This window comes from Xylona heveae, assembly GCF_001619985.1.
Source record: "Xylona heveae TC161 unplaced genomic scaffold L228scaffold_13, whole genome shotgun sequence".
NCBI lineage: Eukaryota > Fungi > Ascomycota > Xylonomycetes > Xylonales > Xylonaceae > Xylona > Xylona heveae.
Genome location: NW_017264205.1, coordinates 333,913 through 355,227, shown reverse-complemented (window position 1 = coordinate 355,227; position 21,315 = coordinate 333,913). Strand labels below are relative to the sequence as shown.

The 21,315-nt window shown below is 48.3% G+C and overlaps 8 protein-coding genes and 1 non-coding gene across 9 annotated transcripts; 6 read left to right on the top strand and 3 right to left on the bottom strand.

Annotated features, from left to right (window-relative positions):
- Positions 1-712: 712 nt before the first annotated feature.
- L228DRAFT_251031 (TBC-domain-containing protein) lies at positions 713-4,591 on the top strand. Its single transcript, XM_018333462.1, has one exon. The coding sequence runs from the start codon at positions 1,020-1,022 to the stop codon at positions 4,512-4,514; it is 3,495 nt and encodes a 1,164-aa protein (XP_018184989.1). The 5' UTR covers positions 713-1,019; the 3' UTR covers positions 4,515-4,591.
- Positions 4,592-4,696: 105 nt separating this feature from the next.
- Positions 4,697-5,235, top strand: L228DRAFT_43420 (hypothetical protein). Its single transcript, XM_018336587.1, has one exon. The coding sequence runs from the start codon at positions 4,880-4,882 to the stop codon at positions 5,174-5,176; it is 297 nt and encodes a 98-aa protein (XP_018184988.1). The 5' UTR covers positions 4,697-4,879; the 3' UTR covers positions 5,177-5,235.
- On the bottom strand, positions 5,236-5,934 carry L228DRAFT_43435 (hypothetical protein). The gene has a single exon (XM_018336588.1). It carries the CDS (start codon positions 5,802-5,804, stop codon positions 5,295-5,297), a length of 510 nt encoding a protein of 169 aa, XP_018184987.1. The 5' UTR covers positions 5,805-5,934; the 3' UTR covers positions 5,236-5,294.
- Positions 5,935-5,998: 64 nt separating this feature from the next.
- Positions 5,999-7,702, bottom strand: L228DRAFT_271239 (NAD(P)-binding protein; the record flags this gene model as incomplete). The annotated part of the gene is made up of 5 exons (XM_018335509.1): positions 5,999-6,316; positions 6,796-7,101; positions 7,161-7,252; positions 7,350-7,616; positions 7,678-7,702. 5 exons carry the CDS (start codon positions 7,700-7,702, stop codon positions 5,999-6,001), a joined length of 1,008 nt encoding a protein of 335 aa, XP_018184986.1.
- Positions 7,703-8,649: 947 nt separating this feature from the next.
- L228DRAFT_251029 (hypothetical protein) lies at positions 8,650-10,137 on the top strand. The gene is made up of 5 exons (XM_018333461.1): positions 8,650-8,940; positions 9,008-9,267; positions 9,358-9,416; positions 9,473-9,486; positions 9,618-10,137. Exons 1-5 carry the CDS (start codon positions 8,820-8,822, stop codon positions 9,767-9,769), a joined length of 606 nt encoding a protein of 201 aa, XP_018184985.1. The 5' UTR covers positions 8,650-8,819; the 3' UTR covers positions 9,770-10,137.
- A 173-nt stretch (positions 10,138-10,310) lies between these two features.
- On the top strand, positions 10,311-10,382 carry L228DRAFT_t131. Its single transcript has one exon. It is a non-coding gene; the product is annotated as a tRNA-Arg (tRNA).
- A 470-nt stretch (positions 10,383-10,852) lies between these two features.
- Positions 10,853-13,535, top strand: L228DRAFT_263758 (hypothetical protein; the record flags this gene model as incomplete). Its single annotated transcript, XM_018334522.1, has 1 exon — positions 10,853-13,535. Exon 1 carries the CDS (start codon positions 11,214-11,216, stop codon positions 13,533-13,535), a length of 2,322 nt encoding a protein of 773 aa, XP_018184984.1. The 5' UTR covers positions 10,853-11,213.
- A 2,966-nt stretch (positions 13,536-16,501) lies between these two features.
- Positions 16,502-17,542, bottom strand: L228DRAFT_251028 (PLP-dependent transferase; the record flags this gene model as incomplete). Its single annotated transcript, XM_018333460.1, has 1 exon — positions 16,502-17,542. A coding segment is annotated over one exon (1,041 nt), but the record flags the coding sequence as incomplete, so codon positions are not given.
- Positions 17,543-18,153: 611 nt separating this feature from the next.
- On the top strand, positions 18,154-20,700 carry L228DRAFT_257131 (dicarboxylic amino acid permease; the record flags this gene model as incomplete). Its single annotated transcript, XM_018333962.1, has 5 exons — positions 18,154-18,443; positions 18,581-18,731; positions 18,927-19,461; positions 19,743-20,108; positions 20,318-20,700. The coding sequence occupies 5 exons, from the start codon at positions 18,154-18,156 to the stop codon at positions 20,545-20,547; spliced, it is 1,572 nt and encodes a 523-aa protein (XP_018184982.1). The 3' UTR covers positions 20,548-20,700.
- Positions 20,701-21,315: the final 615 nt, after the last annotated feature.

Sequence of the window (21,315 nt, the reverse complement as noted above, 5' to 3'; positions counted from 1 at the left end):
CATGACTCTTGGCGTTTCAGTGTCCCTGGTCAATTAGTCAAAGGGGCTACATAGTCTTCCGTGGCTGACTCCCGGAGAAGGCGAAAAGGGGCTTGAACATTTATCTTGAGAGCACTTTGAAATACCAAGTAAATAATACAGATATAATCTCAGAAAGAACCATCATCCCTTAGTTTTATATTCAAGAGCACTCTGTACTTGGTATCCGAACAGACTGATCAATTTGCGATATATGTGCCATAGACATTCCACACCAAACTCTATTTGCGCCGCCAGCCAATTCCAAATTCAGTCACCTTTTCTTTTCTTGATAAAATTGTCTCACTTCTCTCATCAATTCTCTGATCATCGTGGACTCTTGTTTGCAGAGAAAGCAGAGTCTATGGTCAGCAATACACGTATTCTGGCCGATGACGTGACCCCATAGATACGCGTGGACAGGTTATGAATCAAACGACTGGCTCTTTTTTTTTTCGACTTGCTTCAATAACTACGCTTTCACTCTTCGTCTCTCTACTCAATATCACGTCTTTTCTTTTCTAGTTGACAACGTTGGTCGTCGTATTGTGGGTTGAGAGCGATATCTCCGTCTGCCATCGCCCCTCGTTTACAGCTTGCATTGGCCTGCGCTGTTTGGGCCGCCAGATTGACATTTGAAACAGTCACACGAGCACTTTCCAAGTATTTTCCAGGCGACTAGCAATCTTTGCCCCCATTCAACGTCGTTTCAACGTCATCATCTTACGAGAAAGAATTACACATTCTCTAACGATAGTCCTTGGTCTTTGGTCTTTGGTCCTTGGTTCGAACATTTTCTGTGCCGAGACGGTTCTTTCGCTCCCCGCCTGCACAGGTCGCGCCAGCTTTACCCACCAAAACAATAATCCACTCGACCACCAGAAACCAAAACCCCCTCCCGCTGGAAAACCCTCATTCTACGGCCAACTTCGGCCCCGCATCGACAAATTCACATGTATCTCGAGTCTCCATAGTCGTGCGCTTTGCCTCCTTCGCCTACCATGGAGACGACCAGCGATGGGTATCTCCGACGAACCGCTTCCCAGACCTCCAGTCGCTCGACCAAAAGTCGTCAGTCGGGCACCGTCCGTGTAAAACCCCGCCGATATGCGTCTAATGCTTCGCTGAGCGCTGCAACCACCCCGTCGGATAAGTCCCTGACGTCTTTCCCTTCATTGTCGCCCGAAGAGCCTGCTCCACTGCACCACCCGGAGCATCGCAATGGCCTACTCAAGCGCGTCTGGTCAGGAACTGCTTCTCCCGCCGCAAACCTCAAGGCATGCAAGTCCTCTCCATCCATTGTCGACACCCTGACCGCCACGTCCCCTGCTCTTCGGAGTCGCACGGCTCTCTTCGATGACACCCCGCTAGACAGCCGCGAAGTCCCCGGTACGCTGCATCATGCGAGCGACGAACATATTGAACGGCTCATGGCAAGGACGGGAGCCATTGCATTGGTGCGGCAGCTGGCAGGGGATTTGGCTCAGCGTGATGCCCAAATGTCGGCGTTGCGTAGACGCACCGAAGAGCGAGAGAGGGTGCTGCGAAGAATGTTACGAGAATGCGAAGTCTCGCATCTAGACATTGAATCGCGCCTTCGAGAGCTCGAGGAACCTCGCCAACGTCTCAGTGATGCTTCGGCGCTGGATGCAGCTTCGTCAGCCCACAAGCGGAAGAGCACTGCCGAGACAGTGGCGAGCATTGAAGGCAGTATTGACGAAATGGTCAACCAGGCGATGAATGAACAGGTTGGGCACGCCGAAGACCACGACGATGCTCTGTATGACGGTCTGGGCATCATCAACGGCCGCCCGGACGCGACATTACGACCAAAGGATATTCTCAGGCATGAGGAACGGCGGCAGCGTGGAGCAGCATCACCAGGTTTAGACGCAGGAAAGCAAGGAAATACAAAGGGGTGGAAAAACTACTTTCTGGGCGGAAGCAGTAGCCGGCGAGCGAGCCAGGGAAGCATTGCTGGCAATGACGATGCTTTATTTATCAAGCCACGGGCTGTCAGTAGTGGTCAGCGACGGCCGGGACTAAAAGAGGATCTCTTCCAGCCACCCAATGCACCGCCTCTTCCCAAGGACAGGACATCACTTCTTCATCAGACGCTGGATCCGGACCCCAAAGATAATAGTGATTGGGACGCGCGATCACAAAAGTCTTCAACCTCAATTACTTCCTGGGCATTAAGGCTCGTTGCCGGCAACTCCCAGGGCAGCCGGGAGCCTGATCGGCCAAGCTCTGCAAGAGGAAGAGCTGCAACGGTGGCGGATAGTGCCAGTCAAGGAGCACGATCGGCATCTCAGACTTCTACAAACACGACCAACTCTATGCTCAATCGACAAAAGTCTCGTGCACAATTACGAAGACCGACAGCAATGACAACTATTGGACCCGGCGGCACATTGAAGCGCACCTACACCGAAATACGAGCAAGTGGAAGTGCTCCACCGCCGGTTACGACTGAGGACGAAATCTCGACTCCTGGAGGTCACTCAGGTCCAGTTGAGATGGACACGATCCTGCCATTGGAATCGAGGCCTCCCACTTTGAATCAAACCTACAACCATTACCATCCAACAGACTACTTGACGGACCGATTTGGATTCATTTACGATCAGAGACGCAAGAAGAGACAAGATGGTGCGGCCGAGGAGTTGAGACAACGCAAACGGAGCAGCGCGGTCGAGACGCTCAGTAACATGCGAGATATCCAAGACGTGTTGAGCGATGGAGAAGAAGACGAAGAAGAACGGGAAGAGGAAGCAAATGGACATGTGAACAGAGTGCACAATCGAGACCGTGCAGCAAGCGTTAGGGCCGGTGGATCTCGCCCCGGATCGCCCGGCTCGACAGAGGAGCAGACCGAGATTAAGACGCCAAAGAGATGGCAGGATTATCTCAAGCTAGCCACATTCCCGACAGAGCTGCTGTCGCATACACCTTCTGCTGGGCCCATAACGTCGCTGTTGACAGCCGAGAATGAACCTGCCCCCACTGCTAACAAATCGGCCTCTTCGATCACAGTTGACAAGGGTGGCTCTATGCCGTCTGCGAGCGTCAACCCGGAACCTTCTGCATCATCTATTGTATCTGGTCATGCGACAATTACCCGCTCCTCTGGCTCAGGCGCTGCCTCTCCCGTTCCCGATGCAATTGATTCGATAGAGCCTGTCAAGCTTTTGCTGGACCAGCTTACCGACCTCCACGACTCGCTGCAACGCGACAAGACTGTTCGATGGAATGAGTTTCTTCGTAAAGTGCGCGCCGAGCGTAAACGCGAGGGCATCGCCGCGGCGACCAACGAAGGCAGCCGCTCGAAGCAGTCCATGCCCGAAGCATTCCTCACCGACGGAGAGATTGTCGGGGTTGCAGGTCTGGGTAACAAAGGCAAAGTCGGTCGCGCGAAATGGAAGGAATTCAAGATGCTTCTGCTCGGCGGGATTCCCGTTGCATATCGCGCCAAGATCTGGGCCGAGTGCAGCGGAGCGTCGGCCATGCGTGTCCCCGGGCAATACGAAGAATTGGTTCATTACACGGGCAACGATGACCCTGTGATAGTCGCACAGATTCAAATGGACATTCACCGCACCCTCACCGACAACATCTTCTTCCGCAAAGGTCCTGGTGTGGGGAAACTCAACCAAGTCTTGCTCGCGTACTCACGACGGAACCCCGAGGTCGGCTACTGCCAAGGCATGAACCTGATTGCGGCTTGTCTGCTCCTGATTATGCCTACCGCGGAAGACGCTTTTTGGATGTTGACGACAATGATTGAGAACATCTTGCCACAGGGTTACTACGACCATTCGTTGCTCACGTCTCGCGCGGACCAACAAGTGCTGCGGCAGTACGTCGCCGAAGTCCTGCCCACGCTCTCTGCTCACCTGGAGGACCTGGGTATCGAGCTTGAAGCGCTCACGTTCCAATGGTTTTTGTCCGTGTTCACCGACTGTCTTTCCGCCGAAGCCCTCTTTCGACTGTGGGATATTGTGCTGTGCACCAATGACGGGTCGACATTTTTGTTCCAAGTCGCCTTAGCTTTGCTCAAACTAAACGAGCGCAGCCTGCTCAAATGTGACACTCCTGCCGGTATTTACGGATATATTAACCACCAAATGACCAATCATGCCATTAGTATCGATGGTCTCATTAATGCCAGCGAAGCGCTCAAGAGGGTCGTCAAGCGCGCCGATGTCGAGGAGCGAAGACAACGAGTCGTCGATGCAGAAAAGGAGCTCATGCGGGAGAGAGAACTAGCGAGGGGACCGAGACCGGGCCCAGAGCAGCCGGACAAAGTTGTCCTCCCGCTCACGACAGGTATAAGCCAAAGCCAGACTCAAATCGGAAACAGTCTGTCGTCTGAGCCAGCTAGTCCAACGGACACTCGGTCGAAGAGTCTCCAGACTGAGACAGTGTCGGCGCCCTCGATCCCAGAGTCTGAGGAATTACGCGTCCAAAGCCCTGTACCAGTCGACGATGCATAGCATGTCCATGTGACCATGCCCTTTTCTCAGCTTATCTTTGTAGACACTGTTCCATCTCAACACAGGGTCTGAGTTGCATCAATACGTAATGATACGTAATGATACGTAAATATTGGTTTTCCTTTTCCTTTTTTTTCCATCTCATTTACTCATGGGAGGCTCATCCTTCATACCCATTATCCAGGCAAAGCAAATTTTCTCCTGTCTTTTACTCATTCTACACCTGTCTGTTCCTTTTCTGTTTCCAGCGCCAGTTTGTTTTCTTCCTTTTTTTTTAAAAAAAAATCCTTTTCTTTTTGTTTTTTTCTTTCTTTTTCTTTTATTCTGGTTTCCCTTTCCCCTTGCCCTTCCATCAGATTCATCACATGCAAATATGCAATAGCTATCATTGGCGTTCCCACTATTTCACTCTCTTGATATCCACACTTTCCTGTTGCTTGTCACGCATTTTTTTTATCCGGTTTGCTGTATTCCCCTGTCCGTACATAAGAGATACCACTTTCCCTTTCTTTTTCCTCTTTTTTTTTAAATTTCTGCGTGTGTCCGTTCCATGTTTCCTGTTTCCTTTTTTCCCTTTTCTCTTTCATTGTATCCGTCTCCTTTATTATTTTCCGTTTTTCTTTTCTATCGCATTTCCTTGCCCTTTTCCCTTTATTTTGTAACCATTTTCTTGTCCTTTTTCTTTATTTGTATCCGTCCTTGCCTCTTTTCCTATTCTATAGCGTTTCCTTGCCTTTACTATAGCGTTTTACATCCTCTATTCATAAATATCTCCATGTGTCATTCCTCTTGGTCAGTCTTGTGTGGCTCAGTGTCCGTATCATCTATGCATGTTTGAAGTCGAGGAAAAGCCAGTCTCTTTGGTCTTGAATCTTGATATCCGTCGTGTCGTGAATAAGGTTTCGTCTGTATTTGTACTTGTACTTGTTTTTGTTTCGGCATCGTCTTATCATCATCAGCAGCAGCAGCGGCATCTGGTAGATTGACAATGATAAAACAATGACAAATTATCAAAGTGAGAGAGTATGTGTGTTTGTGGGGGTATGTGTGAAAGCTAAAGTTTCCATCTGTCCATATCACAAATGCCATCTCACGTCTTGTGAAATACTGCATTACTCGTTGTTCTGGAACCCTAAGTATAGAGGATTGAGGATTGAGGATTGAGAACGTCGTGATGAGGTAGTGAAGTAGTGAAGTAGCGAAGTAACGAAGCAGTGAACGCAGTCCATAGATCATTGGATCGTTGGATCGAATCATGCTTGTTATTATCGTATCCAACGCTGGTATCATACCTCCCTATACTAATACTAATACTGATAACTGCCCCTCAATACACTATCTGCTAGGTAATACACCATCTGTAGTCTGTAGTCTATACACAATCCAAAGTATATACCACAGGTACTAAGGTATTCCTGACCCATCTAATCCTAACCCTCTTGAATAAATGGACAAATAAACGAAATCTAATCCTAATCCTAATCCTAATCCACAGTACACACAATCTTGCCTTTACTCACATTCTTCTCCATGAGGCGGTGCGCCTCGACTATCTGCTCCCACGGAAACACCTTCTCGACCACGACCTTGAACGTGCCGTCCCGGAACCGGTCCATGTAGCCCTCCAGCAGGTCGCGCAGGCGGTGCTGGTAGTCGAGTTCCTGGCTGCGCAGCGTCGTGCCCTCGTACCGCAGCCGCTTGTCGATGAAGTGCTTGATGTCGACGCCGCCGGGGAGGACAGTCCCGCTGAGCCAGCCGAGGTTGACGATGCGGCCGTCGCGGGCGGCGGCGTTGAGGTCGCCCTGTGCGTTCCAAGGTCATTAGTTTTTGAGGGTCGTATTAGTTGGGTTATTCAGGGGTGGTGTTAGTTGGGTTTATCTGCTATCTTCCTATCTTTCTTTCTTGTTTTCGGTTTCGTTTTGATTTGGTTTTTTGGGGGGCGGGGGAGTGGTGTAGGGGGGAAGGGGGTTTGGGATAGGGGATAGGGCTGGGATAGGGTTGGGAGCTTGGGAGCTTGGGATAGGGCTGGGAAGGTCGAGGGGATTAGGGATGAGGGGTGAGGGATGGTGGAGAGTGGAGGGATGAGGGAGAGGGATGAGGGTGGGGGTCAGAGGGTCGAGGGAAGAGAAGATAATATGGCAAAAGGAGGTTCGTGGATTGGGGTATAAAAGTAGAGGGGAGTAAGAGGAAGTTGATGTTGGTGGATCGCTTTGAGAAGGACTCGCTGGGTCGTGATAATGATAACGGGACAGTGGGATAAAGACCGCTGCGCTCGTCTTACCTGAAAATGACTGGCCCCCACTGCATCAATAATCACATCAACACCTTTCCCACCAGTTGCGTTGAGCACTTCCTGTGACCAGTCCTGCGAATGGTAGTTGAATGCCTTTGTGGCGCCGAGGTCGCGTTCGCAAAAGTCGACTTTGTTGTCGGATCCGACAGTGGCAAAGACTGCAGACGCGCCGCCCGTCACGGAGAGCTGGATTCCCGCAATGCCAACGGAAGAGGCGCCGGCGTGCCACAGTATAGATTTACCGGCCTTGAATTCGCCGGTAATGTACATTGCTAACAGGGAGGTCATGTATGTCTGTGAATTTAGTAACGCTCATGAAAAGGATAAGGAAGAAGTGGAGGGGCGAAGAATACCTCTGGGATACTAGCTGCCTGGACAAAAGTCATTTCGTCAGGTTTGCGGGCCAGCATTTTTGTAGATACGGCGATATATTCAGCATATGCACCTATTCCCGTGTCAATTGAGTCAGTGCATTCTTATTATATGGACAGTGGAATTGCCATTCAAATTGAAAGGTTGAGGTAAGAAAGCGAAAATGATACCTCCGTAGGCCAGTCCAAAAACTTCCTCGCCCACCTCGAATCCCGGCTCTGGACTCGACCCCAGTTCGGTAATGATACCGGAAAATTCGCAACCAAGGGTCTTGGGCGCCCATGGAGGCAGAGGATAGTTGCCCTCGCGCTGGAGAAGGTCCATTCGGTTGAGACCAAAGGCTTTTACTTTGACAAGGGCGTCATTGGGGCCAATGGTGGGTTTGGGCACGTCCGTAATGTAGAGGCTGTCTACGGGACCGGTGCCGCCGCGGATGTCTGGTTTCGTCAATATATTGGGATTTTGCGAGTACGGGGGATAACAGAGTGGTTTGCTTACCTACTGCACGAATGGTCTGTGACATTTTGCTAGGATTTGTTTTAAAGTCTTTGGCCAATGAATGTTGGTAATTAATTAACCTCAGTATTGGCGCTAGAGGTGTATTGCGGGATTGCTTTTGAGAGATGTCACGTCCAAGATGGTTCAAAATTAATGGTACGCGTTTTCGACAGAGTGCATCAATTGAAAATGGGTATCTGAATATTCGAGTCATTTGAAGTCCAGTTTGTGGATGCTGAACACGAATGGACTCTATATAAGATTGAGAATGGCGCAAATACAATATCGTATAGTCGCAGGACACCCATGCTCGCGGCATGCGCGCTCGGCCTGAGAAACATAATCAAGGCCGAGCAATCAGTCCATTTCTTGATTTAAGAATAACCAATAATTCCCGGAAGACGTCACAGACCGTTTCACTCGGAGTCGTCGGATTAATTGGCCAATCCGCCATGGCTCATCCGGACCCCCTTGCACGTCCGGCACGTCCCTGCCGAGCGGACCAACGAAGAGACGGTGGGTCGGCCAACTTAAGGTTGAATTCCTGTCAGCTAGTCATGACAGAGCACTTGCGCAATTGGATTGATATGTAGAGATGATAGATTCAGGCCAATCATAATTGATTCAATTCTTTTCACGTAATGCTCTAGTTGAATTTGTGTGATGTCCATGCTGTTTTTCTAATCTAGGCTGTATAGTTATGGGATTGTTCTTGTGTCATGAGTCACTAAGTGCAGTCACATTCATATTATACCGCTATATTGAGCAGATCAGTGATTTAATCAATATTAATTGGAGAATGCCTCAAAGAACAACTCACCATTATCTAACCCAATAAGCTTCTGACAAAGAATTAATTGTCTGGGGAAGAGGTAGACAAGTGGATAAGTTAGAGGAACGGCAACGTCGGACCGTCGGTCAACCCAGCAAAGTGACTAAACCAACTTAAACCTCGCCGCTTTGCCGATTCGACGCGACGCAGCGCGCAGGGGCCAACGGTCGAGGCTGCGACAAGGGGCACCAGGGGTCAACTCTAATCAACACACAGATCCACTGAGCGATAGAGGTTAGCACTGCTAATACTCTGGCGGAAAGAAAAAGGAACTCTTCTCGACCGGGGAATTCAGTTGTATCTTCTCACAATGTGGAAATTGGCGGGAGTCGCGCTGCTGGCGCTGTCAAGCCGCGTCTTTGCCCACGGCGACCACGACGGTCAAGCTGCCCTCCAGGGCGAGACTGATTGGGGAACAATACACATGGCTGGTATGATCCATTGCAGAGTGTCACTTCTGAGTAATTTTTTGGGAGCATCTTGGGCTGATCTGCGTAGAGGAACATCATATCGGCAATTTCGAGCCCCGCGCCTTCTTCTCACTCCACGACTTTGACTCCAATGGCTATTGGGACCCCTACGAGGTTCTACGGACATACGGTCTCAACGACGACTCGCTCAAGGACACACCTGCAGAGAAAAGGAACGAGATTTTGACCGAGGTCTTTAGGCTGTTTGACACCAGCGGTGACCGCCGGATCACGCAGGCCGAGTGGTTACAAAAGTATGACGAGGGCGTGAGGCTGCCAGACTTTGGGGTATGTACAAGCGTCCAAGGACACGGTTATCTGTCCGTGGACGGGGGATAGTGTCTAGGCCATTACAGTATACTGATGTTGCTCTCGTAGCTTGGCCCCGGTCATCATGGCGACGACGAGTATGAGTATGAAATCCACCATTTTGAAAAGTGAGTCTACACCTTGTTCTCTTCTTCAAATCTTCTTTGCTGATCGATGAATCTAGGTACCATGATGAGAGTATGTTTAGCACACCCATGTCCACTGCTTTACCGCCAATTCTACACCCGTCGCCGTCATTATTCTCTAACTCTTCCCATTCGCGTATCCAACCCACGACTTAATCTCCAGCCATGCTAACACCTTGATAGACACCCGCGAAGAAGATCTCACCCATCCGGAAGACATTGAACACTTCCGCAAACACGACATGGAAGCCGAGGCAGCCGAGCGCCAGGAGCAGCTCGATCGCATGTCCATTGTCGAGCAGAATATTCCACTGAAATTCCGAAAGACACAGTAATCAAAAGTCGGCACTGCATTTCACGATAGCGATTATAAAATGTTGGCCATGGTGGGCATATGATTAGATCAGCAAAAGAAGGCGTTGGGGGTGACGACAGTTGTGGTGTATTATAGCAATTTCTGCTTTGGACTGTTTTTCCTAGATCTATCAGCACATGCCTTTGCAAATACTTGCTGCGAGGCTTTATCATTTCTTGTACATCAATCTTTTCAGCACTTCAGCCCACTTGTCATTCCTGCCGGAGCTTCGCATATAGCGTCATGAGTGCGAGCATAGCAGCCAAGGCAAGATACACGGCAAAAACCAATTAGCCAGACCATTGCATTTCAGCATACGCACAGCAGATACTGTATTGGACATGCAAGAAATATTCTGAGAGCATGGGTACCTGGGTATAATTGAGGATCGTGACCTTTTAATGCGTAACGAATTTTCACTTTACGACCACGAGCGACTTTTTGTTTTGCTCTGAGCAGTATAATGCACGAAGTGGGCTGACCGAACATGTACCGTGATAACATTTCTTCTTTCAACAATTGGCCTAATGGCCCAATGGCAAGGCGCTTGACTACGAATCAAGAGATTCCAGGTTCGACCCCTGGTTAGGTCACTTTTTTTTTATATTTTTCTTCAATTTTTCTGATTTTTTTTGGGGGGCATCTTCAATTGGACTTTTTTTTTTGTACCTTCACAGAACGATTTATAACTGCTTGGAACCAGTTGGACATTTGATCTCCAAGGAATTTAGGCAGAACTAGAGATTCTTTTGCTCTCATCGAGTATCCGTAGCTCATAAATCAAGCAGCACCAATTCACAATCCTACTTTCAATTGCAAATCTCAATAGATGAGAGACATGCGACACGATGAGAAATTGAAAATCCGGGGGAAATATTTATCCCCTCAATCTGTTGAGTTGATTATCAATTCAAAATATCAGCAGTATAAAATCATCATCGTATTTTGGATAGAGTGGTTTTCGCTTCTGGTGGATCGGATTCTGCAAGCGAAGCTTGTCAACCAACTGTCGCTGCAAATAGCAGACGCCGAGTCAACCCTCTTCCAGTAAAATTATGACATGCTGTCCTAATCAACTTCTATTAAGCTTTATTTTTGAGCGGGAGTACTCTGAAATGATGAGTTCCTTTCCCTAGTCATTCTGATCTGTTCAAATTCTGATTTGTGACAATTTTGCTGGACTTTTCATCAATCAGTTGCTGCCTTTTGCTTGCAATTTAGTCGACGGCTTTGTATTATTATTTCCTGTATCATTCTCTTTCTTTGCAAATTTCTTGGTTATATACCAGCATTTTGATACCCTTTCAGCACATCAGCACGCTACATAGTGCGCAAAGACATCAAGTCCATTTGGCCTGTGTCATAACGTTTTAACTTCTCAACTTTCCTGCTCTTCCCCTCTGTTCCTTGTTCGCCCTACAAACATGAACGTTTCTATAGCGGTACCAAAAAATCTTGTCAAGGAGATCAAGGATTTGTTAAAGCAGCACGGTCAATTAGACCGCCGGCGGAAAATTCAAGAATGGGATGGAAAAGGGCGTGTGTTCTCCCTTGATGGGAGAAAGATGATGCAGGACCAGGATACATCTACGAGCAGCTCAGGGAATGATAGCACACCGCGACTCATCATTCCAACGACCATCATAATGCCGTTGCCAGAGATTGATACGGAAAGCCAAATTCAGGCTCAGTCTTGTCCCAGAGATCCCAAGAACACCAATCCTGATGCGCAGACTTTTATTGGGGAATATCTTCAAAACCATCTGTTTACTGCACCTGGGCCGCTCGCCGCACTCTCATCACAGTCTGCCCGAGCATCAATATACGTTCTTCTCTCCCTTTCCGAATCAGGCACACCATGCTCTTCCGCTGCAGCCGCCTCATCCCAATCTTCGTCGACAAATATCCTCATCGCTATCGTCGAGTCATGGCTACAACAGCTGCCCAAAGCTCTTCTCAATTCGATCAATGTAACACTCGAGCAGCTACGGCCAGGAATCCCCAAAACATATACGATTTATCACCCCATGTTACTTCTTCCGGCGCACGCATTTCGGGGTGAAGCCTGGGAAAAACTGTTGCGGGCATTGACCAGCGCAGACATTGAATCGAGGATCTCTAAGACTGATGATGACTCTCCCATCGAGAGCAAAAACGCGCCTAAAGAAAACACAAATCTATTGCATGCTCTCTACCATGACATCGCTACCGCATTGGGCGTCACACATATTGCTACCAACGGGGCGATTCCGCTTCTTAGCAACCAGGACAACACGGTGGCCGCTAAAACATCTCATCACACGCATTCATTACCTGCAAAGAGATGCACAAGCGATCAATCATTTAGATCATCCCATGAGGATCAATCGGCGCCACGAGAGAGGGACAATGAACACTACTACCACGCTCCAGACTCAGGCACAAATATTCTCCGCAGTCCGACCGCTTTGCAGCCTTTATATGGAGATTTCGGCCCGGTCATTCCAACGCCTTCAGCAGCAGAAAAAGAGTCTCCAGGAAACCACAACCGCATCACGCGCGCTGAATTGGATACTGCCTTTTGGGTATCGACGCGCCAACACGGCATCTACCAGACTTGGGCACCGCGATATACCATGTTTTCGCGGGGCAATATTCGCGAAAAGGCGCGGCTGAGAAGCGTGCTCGCGGAGTTGGAAAGGGGAGTCACAATTAGTGTTGCAGAGCGAGGATTATGTGCTGTCTCCGTCACATCTCATAATGCAAGTATTCCTGATAATTCAATATCAAGAATCACGATACCCTCAATCCCACCATCCTCCTGCACAGCAGTTGATCTCTACGCTGGAATTGGATACTTTACATTCTCATACGCTGCGGCCGGCGTGAGTAAAGTCCTCTGCTGGGAATTAAACCCTTGGAGCGTAGAAGGCTTAAAGCGCGGCAGTAAGGAGAATGGGTGGAATGCGGAGGTGTTTGATCCGAACTACTCCAACATCAACGATGACGATGCTGCCGAAAAGGCTTTTACGTCGTCATTGTCGCCAACGGAACTCTCGAACAAGATCGCGCAGTCTAGGATATCCGTGTTCCGCGAAGATAACGCCCTTGCTGGACCTAAGATTGACACTTTCAAGCGGAACCTTCGTGCTGCTCATAGCAGCAATAGTACCAGCGCCACATCTACAGATAAGCCGGGTTCAAGTCATCACACACAACATATTGATCGCCTCCCGCCAATTCGACATGTTAATCTCGGCCTCCTCCCTTCGTCACGAGATAGTTGGGAGACTGCCGTGCGGATATTAGATCTTGATTCTCAGGGTTCTGACTGTCTGTCATTCAACGCTGCCTCTCCAAATGATGACGAACATGGTGTCAGGGTAGAATATGAAACTCTAGCTGACTGTGCAACTGATAAATGCTCTGACGAAAGAATCACCAAGAGAGGATACACTCAAGGACTAGGCGGGTTCCTTCACGTTCACGAAAATATCGCCACACATGATATTGCTCGTATCACGGACGAAATCGTTCGCGAAATCGGCCGTATCGTCGCGACTGTTGACGCCGAAGAAGCTGGGGCTGCTCCTAGACCTGACGCGCAGCCTCAAGCTGGGCCTGCGCCACTGGAATTGGGGGCTGTCGGCGGCACGAACACGAGGGAGAGAGCCATAGTATGCACGCACGTTGAGCGCGTCAAGACGTATGCGCCTGGTGTCATGCATTGCGTTTTGGATGTGTATATTTCTCCGCTTCTTAGGTAGACATTATTAGTCGGATGTATTGTAGATGTATGGTTATAGAACCATCCATGCTGATTTAATTGATATATTTCAATAAAATTATATCCAAAACAATTCAGTCAATTGAATATGAAAGAAAAAGAAAAAGAGATGCCCCAGGAAAAATCGGGGCTGTCCGGCTCATTTGGTCGCTTTAAGGCGATAATCATGTGATGTATATTTATCCACGATATCCTCGATAAGCCAATCCATGCATGATAAGCTTAAATATACAAGAATGACTGCACGTGAATTCTAGCAATTTATGCCCTATGGAACGTATCAAAAAGCTCTCGTATGACTATCACAATCTTCAATTGTTACTCTAATTAATGCGGAGCCAGGTGTAAACGCTGTCAATCCCGCAAGATCAAATGTAATCGGAATCTCCCCTGTTCAAACTGTACGCTAGCCAGTCATGAATGCGAATACCGCCAGAATGATTCCCGACGTCGACCGGTATCTCATGACTATCTCAAGTCACTAGAGACTCGAATAGCGTGGTTTGAATGGTTTTTGCGGAAGCTAAAATCTGCTCCCACCGAGGAACGAGATGTCATGCTACGTGACTTATCGATTGATGAGGATAGCGGACCGGTCACTTCCTCAGAAGACAAGAAGATTTGTCAAAACCCCGGCTTGCTGAAATCTGGTCAATCAGGTACTTTTGAATGTTCGTGCTTTAGGATTATGGAATTGACATTCGAACTAGGTTCACTGCAATATCACGGTCCAACAAGTATATATGTAAACTCTCAGACCGGCCGAAATGATCGCACAACCCAATCTATGCCAATATCAATTCATGCAGATGACATGACCAAAGTGCGCCTCGCAGCAGCTCTCGGGATAGACTCGAGTCTCATCCAAACCTGTCTCCCTCTCTTCTTCCTCTATCAGTACCCCCAGTTAATGTTTGTCTATCGTGAAGCATTTCTGGCCGATTACTTCGACAACACCTACGGCGGCAAGTATTGGTCCTATGCATTGGTATATGCAATTTCTGCTCTTGGAGCTCCCCACTCGTGCGACACGACTGTCAGCAATAAGGCCGGATTACTGGCAAAATGCGCCAAAGAGATCATCGTTACTTACGAATTGTCCCATCCGAGTCCGGTCACAATTCAAGCGCTGCTTTGTCTGGCTTTTCATGAGGTTGGACAGGGGAATACCTCTGAGGGATGGCTTTTCTCTGGTATTCCTTTTTACTCAATTCACTATTTGGAGCGGTGCTAAGTCGTCCAGGAATGGCCTTTCGAATGGGTCAGGATATTGGTTTCCATCGAGATCCAACAAATTGGGTATTGCAGGACCAGTCTATTGCAACCGCGGAGGATATTGAGATTCGACGAAGGATATACTGGGGTTGTTATGTAGTTGACAAGTACGGGGATCAAGCTCTTTACACCGCCATAATTCTGATGCGCTTTAGGTTTATGAGTTTATATCTCGGAAGGCCCGTATATCTCAGCGCCAAAGATGCTGCTGTCCACCCCAGTGAGCCGCTTCCGTATGCACTACTTCTGGCTATAATGGCAATCAAAGATCCTGACACAATTCAGGGACTTTTCAGTAAACCATGACTGGTTCGGGCTCTTCGATCTGGCATTAAAGCATTCCAATGTTACACCCGCCCAGCGGCCCCAATTAACGAATGCACTCAAATACACTGTCAGGCTGGGCGATATCTTTCAAGATATAATGGTGGATATATTTTCACAGGAATTCCAGGCGGGAAGTTCAAGCTCTGTCTACCGATTGAGTGAGATGAATATTCGGCTCAACCGGTGGTTGCATGATCTCCCTGAGCAGCTACAGTGGAGTCAATGGAGTGCACAAGAAAGACAGTTGCAACATCATATCATAATTCTCCAGTATGTTTGTTCAAAGTTTTTTTTCCACTTTGGTCTAATGAGAACAGTCTCTTCTATCATAGTGTGTCCCTTTCTCTCAATCGGCATTTCATCGATGACTCTAGCGAGGCGGCAGGGGAATCTTCGCGGACAGTCTGTGAGTCCTCCTGTGGTTCAGTTATTGCAATGATCCGCCAATTCCGAAATCAACATGGGATGATGACTGCACCATTGATCATGGTATATGCAATCGTTACAACAAGCATCACCCTTACCAAGCTTTCTAGTATGTTATTGTCTTTCCCCGCCTGAACTGAATGTACTAAGCGACAATAGTCAGTTCAAAAATAGAGTCAACATCGCTCCCGCCGGAGCTTTCTTTTCTCCTCAAGGCCTTGGGGGAGTGTACTAGAGTTTATAGGATCGCAGCGGAGGCGCATTCAAGTTTGAGGGCGACGCTTGTGAATCGACAACGACATGCCCAACCTTTATCAGGTGTACAAAGCTCGAGTGCCGATGCCCCTGTACAGACTTCGGCAATCTCAGATACCGCCGGTGGAAATTCATTAGGCATCGAGGATGCAACTTCAATATCCGCTAACGATTCCTTGCACCTGTCCTCGGAACCAATACTTGACATCATCAACGACCAGAACATCCAGGGGTCTTTGGTAGATGAGTCCTTGGTAGACATGCTCAGCTGGGATCAGGCGGCGCACGACATCTGTCAGATGGATGGTGATTTTCGGGGATGGTTCTCGTTGTGAGATATCAGAACTGACGATAATTTGTCGCCATTTTTACCGGAACATTCAGCAGTTGAGGTATAACTATCATTATTGCAATAAGACTAACTAATAATCCTCGGCTTTTCTCAACATCACTCGCACGGAATTCCTGCCTCCAAGCCCCTCCGGATAGAATCCACCAGAGCCCGTACATCGGCGATATTGTTATAAAATCCAAGAGAGACCCTCACTCCACAGCGATAATGAGAAACATAAACACGCTCAGTCCGGAAGTGGTTCTCCCAATCTGGATGTAGGAGCGCGAGAACATACAAGTGCGGTGCTCGTTCACTGGCTGATTGGCTGCCTACAATCTTCACTCCCAATGGTGCCAGGCCCAGTGCGAGCTCGCGCCCTAGTGCTCGGAGGTATCTCTCGATTTTCTCTAGGCCGATCTCCTCACGCAGAAGGGTGAGTGATGCGTTGAGCGCTACGGCACCTATGAGTGAGAGGTTTAGGTGACTGTACCGTTGCGGCGATGCATGGTATTGGACGTTCGGGTCGGCAAGCAGAGTAGAAGGGAGGTTGCCTATAGCGCCAGCACCGACAATAGGCGGTGTCTTTTTCAAGCTGGAGAGAACGCCGGGATTGATGTATAACGCTCCCAGACCACTAGGGCAGCCTAGGCCCTTGTGGCAGCCAAGGGCAGCAGCGGAAACGTTCCATTTCGTCAGGTCGATAGGGCAAACTCCGACATGCTGCGTGAGGTCGACCAGGACATGCACGCCTCGCGGACGAAATCGGGCGCAGATATCTTGGACATTGTTCAACTGCCCATTGTGAAACATTATTGACGACAGACCAATTGCAATGGTTTTGTCATCGACCAAGGGAGCGAATGTGTTTGCGTCGGCATAGCTCTCTCCTTTGGTGTCAATGCGACGGACTTCCAATCCTTGCTCCACCAGACCAAGCCATCCATAGGCGTGGTTTGGGTGTTCGGTATCCAGAAGCACCACATTTGCTCCAGGTTGGAAAGGGATCGATCGCTGGAACAGGTTGAGTCCCTCGGTCGTGTCGCGGGTGAAGACGAGCGAGTCATCAGGGACATTGAGGTAGGAAGCCAGAGAACTCTTGGCTTGTTGGGCGACGGATTGCCAGACGGGCTTTGGATGCGGAGTTCCAACAGCCTGGTCCAGGTATTCGTCAATGGCAGCGCGAACTCGCAAGTTCATGACTTGTTGGAATGAGGAATTGAGGTAGTGCACATCTTCTCGAGTCACGACTGGTGCGAGATTTCGGTATTTGGAAATGTCATTCTCTGGGGATGGTGCGAATGTGCTATCCATAAAGGAAAGCTTTTTTGGCACTGGAGGAGTGCATTGCGAGACGGCGACTGGACTCATGGTGAAAATGAAATTGTAATAAGTAAACAGTATTCGACTATTTTACTTTTTTTTCTCTATCAAGAAAATCATGTAGTATTGGGTCAAGATATACTGAGCTATAAATACACGTTGAAAACCATACGACCGCGCGATAACATCTCGACAATTTCGGAGTTGCCACTCCGTTTCCATTACCTATCTTTCAACAATGAACCCAATCATCTTTCCGAACTCAATTCAGCCCATGGGACAGTGTCAAAGCGATGATGGTTTCTGGTCACCAATGTGGTGGTCCCTGCGGCGTGATAAGACGGAGTTCGTCCTCCGCAATGCGGAGACGACGGGCCCCTCGACCCCGTTGACCCCTCTGTTATCAACTTTATCGGCTTGCCAACTTTCCATTTATCATATGACACTGCTGATACTACAGAAACACCAGCAAGACAAAACTTATAAATAACATTCTCTTTAAGCAAAAAAATATGTCGACCTCAAAATTCTTGATTCCCAAACTGCTCAAAAAGACCAGACTGAAAAAATGTCTAAACTACCCATGAAAAGCATCCACAAGACTCAAGATGTGCCTCCCGGCCAAGGACCGGAGTCGTCGCCGGACTATGCAGAGGGCCAAATGGAGCAAATAAACCCAAACGATAGCTCGAATCCCCAACACCTGCGCCGGGACTTCAAGTCTCGCCAGGTAAATATGCTGGCCATTGCAGGTGCTCTGGGGACTGGGTTGATTATTGGAAGTGGCTCGGCCCTAGCCAAGGGCGGACCAGCCAGTATCCTCATTGCCTACACTGTGACCGGCTCGATCATATATTTTGTCATGACGGCGCTCGGAGAAATGGCGTCTCTGTTACCTATGGATCGCGGGTTCAATGGCTATGCTTCTCGCTTTGTGGATCCAGCTCTTGGGTGAGTTTTTTGCACTTTCTTTGCACTGTTTTGCAGTACTAAGTTTTTCTTTTTATTTTCTTTTTGTTTTAAAAAAAAACTTCATTTGCTCGATGGCATGAGGTAGTACAAGTAGCTGATGAATATGACATGTATAGATTTGCTACCGGATGGAATTACTTTTTCAAATACGCCATCGTCTTGGCAAACAACCTTACTGCCGCAGGGTTGGTCATTCAGTACTGGCGTCCAGACTTGAGTGTTGCTATTTGGGTGACTGTCTTTGCGGCAGTAGTTATTTCCATCAATGTATGTGTTCTTCCTCTTGCCCCTATTCCCTTGCCCTTTGTCCATTTTCTGTTGTCCCTTGTCCCCTTCCCGTATCTTCTCTATTTACCCTATACACCACCCATCAAGATCCAATTCCTTCATTTCTCCATATACTCTTCATTCTTGAGTCTCTTCCAATTGGATATATCCCATACAGTATACTCATAATGCCAGGTTCTGCACGTGGGCAGTTTCGGCGAAGCAGAATTCATCCTCTCCTCCATCAAGATCATCGCCATCCTCATTGCGATGCTCACCTGCCTGATCGTTTCTCTCGGCGGGGCTCCGAACCACGAACGCGTCGGATTCCGGTACTGGAACGAACCAGGAGCATTTGCAGAGTACCTTTCCACCGGCTCTCTGGGGAAATTCCTCGGGTTTTTCGCCTGTCTAGTCCAGTCATGCTTTGCATATACAGGCACTGAAGTCGTGGGCGTTGCGTTTGCGGAAACGCCGAACCCGCGGCGCAACATCCCCAGAGCCATCCGGCAGACTCTGTGGCGGATCTGTGTGTTTTATATCCTGGGCGTGCTGTTGCTGGGCATGGCAGTGCCGTATGATAATGATCTACTTATTGGAGCAAAGAAGGCAAAGACGAGCGCCTCGGCTTCGCCGTATGTGGTTGCGATGAGAATGGGGCGGATCAGTGTTTTGCCAGATATTATGAATGGTGCGATTCTGGTTTTTGTTGTTAGTGCTGCGAATACCGGTGAGTTATCCCGTCTCTCCTTTTTTTGGTCCAGTGTTTGCTTTCCCCTCCCCCTTTCCTTTTTTTTTTGTTTCAGTCTTCCTTCTCTTGCCCCCTTCCCCTTTATTTTTCATTCTTATGCTTCCAGCCTATCATACTATCATATCATACTTCTCAATGATATGTCTCTGTGGTCCAAAACTCTCTTCTCCCGCCATGTTCTCTCTTCCTCTCCTTCCCTTTTTAAAATCCCCCTCGTCTCCCGTCTGGCACTATCTTCCCTGTCTAATTAAAATAAAAAGACATCTACGTCGGCGCACGCACGCTCTACTCCCTCGCAAAAGAAGGCCACGCGCCGCGCATCTTCACACACACCACCGCACGAGGCGTACCCATCTACGGCGTCGCAGCCACCTCTGCATTCAGCCTGCTGGCGTACATGAACGCGACCAAATCCAGCGCGACTGTGTTCGGGTACTTTGTCAACCTCGTGACTGTCTTTGGGACGCTCAACTGGGCCAGCATTCTCGTCTCGTATATTGGATTCTGCCGCGGCATGAAAGCCCAAGGCCTGGATCGAAAGGTAGATCTTCCATATCGTGGAGCATTACAGCCGTATGGTGCTTGGTTTGCGTTGTTTTTGACGGTTATTATTATCATTTTTAACGGTACGTTTATTTATCCCTTTCTCTAGCCTCGTTCCTTGTCTCCATTTCCATTTCCATTTCCATTTCATTCTCATTACATTCTAATTTCTACAACTTCAAATGTCGCCGAGCACGCTGAGATTTGAACCTTTGACCTTCGAGCTTCGAAGAATCGAAGCATTGGAGTCTTCGACATGCTGCATACAATACGATATGCTAACTCTTGGCAGGCTACAACACATTCATCCCGTCCTTCCAAGTATCCGACTTCATCACATGCTATCTTGGCATCGCCATTTACGTGGTCAACATCGTCTTGTGGAAAGTCCTTGCGCGCTCGCGCCGCGTCAGGGCTGGCGAAATGGATCTCGTGGCAGACCACCACGGTGAAGTCGGATTGGGACGCGTAGAGGAAGTGCAACATGAAGGGAGGGATAAAACGAACCCTGTCATGCCTTAGTTTCTTTTCTTTTCTTTTCTACTTTTTACGTATTCTCTTCTCCATTGTCCCATCCTTGGACTTGTCAGCGACTCAGCATAATGGACAAGGGACAATGGATATTACGTAAATCATCTAACCAAGCATGCTGCATTGCCGCATAAATTTAGGGGTATATATTATAGAGTCATAGCGATAGAGATATTCATATAGATGTACAAAATATAGCTTTTACTGAGTCCAACCATTTCATCTTCTATCTATAATAGCATGTATGAGTATCAACAAATAATTGTTTGCCCTATGGGTCACTTGATTGGGTAACTTGACAGCTAACATGACGATTCAACGTGTAATACCCAGGATGAATAACAAGGAACGGGAAAAAAAAAAGAAAAGAAAAGGTAAAGAAGAATACGAAAGCAAAAAAAAAGGAAGTAAAATGAAGAAAAAGTGGACTGGGAAAAAAACATACAACAGCGGGGATTCGCTGGTCGTCACCGACCCAACTACTAGTCCGCCGATCTGAGGCTTATGTATGGCAGAGCGGACGGGATGCCCAGTTCTCCTCAGTCTATGGTCGTATGTACTAGGCAAGTATTGTACTTTGCAATATATCTCTTCCTCAACTTCAAGAAATGGCAAATAATAGTTCATCGATCAACTATATTCGACATCGGGACTTATATCACGACTAGTAAAAGAGTCACGGGTCAATGAGGAATAGGCAACAAGGAAAAAGCCAGAGCAAACGCGAAATACACCGAGAAAAATGATCAATCAATGTAA

Excerpts from the sequence above, each read along its gene's own strand:
- L228DRAFT_43435 (XM_018336588.1), bottom strand. The coding sequence starts at position 5,804 with ATGATACCAGCGTTGGATACGATAATAACAAGCATGATTCGATCCAAC.
- L228DRAFT_251031 (XM_018333462.1), top strand. The coding sequence starts at position 1,020 with ATGGAGACGACCAGCGATGGGTATCTCCGACGAACCGCTTCCCAGACC.
- L228DRAFT_251029 (XM_018333461.1), top strand. The coding sequence starts at position 8,820 with ATGTGGAAATTGGCGGGAGTCGCGCTGCTGGCGCTGTCAAGCCGCGTC. Across the intron at positions 8,941-9,007 it reads GGGAACAATACACATGGCTG|AGGAACATCATATCGGCAAT; the intron begins GTATGATCCATT and ends TGATCTGCGTAG. Across the intron at positions 9,268-9,357 it reads TGAGGCTGCCAGACTTTGGG|CTTGGCCCCGGTCATCATGG; the intron begins GTATGTACAAGC and ends TTGCTCTCGTAG.
- L228DRAFT_43420 (XM_018336587.1), top strand. The coding sequence starts at position 4,880 with ATGCAAATATGCAATAGCTATCATTGGCGTTCCCACTATTTCACTCTC.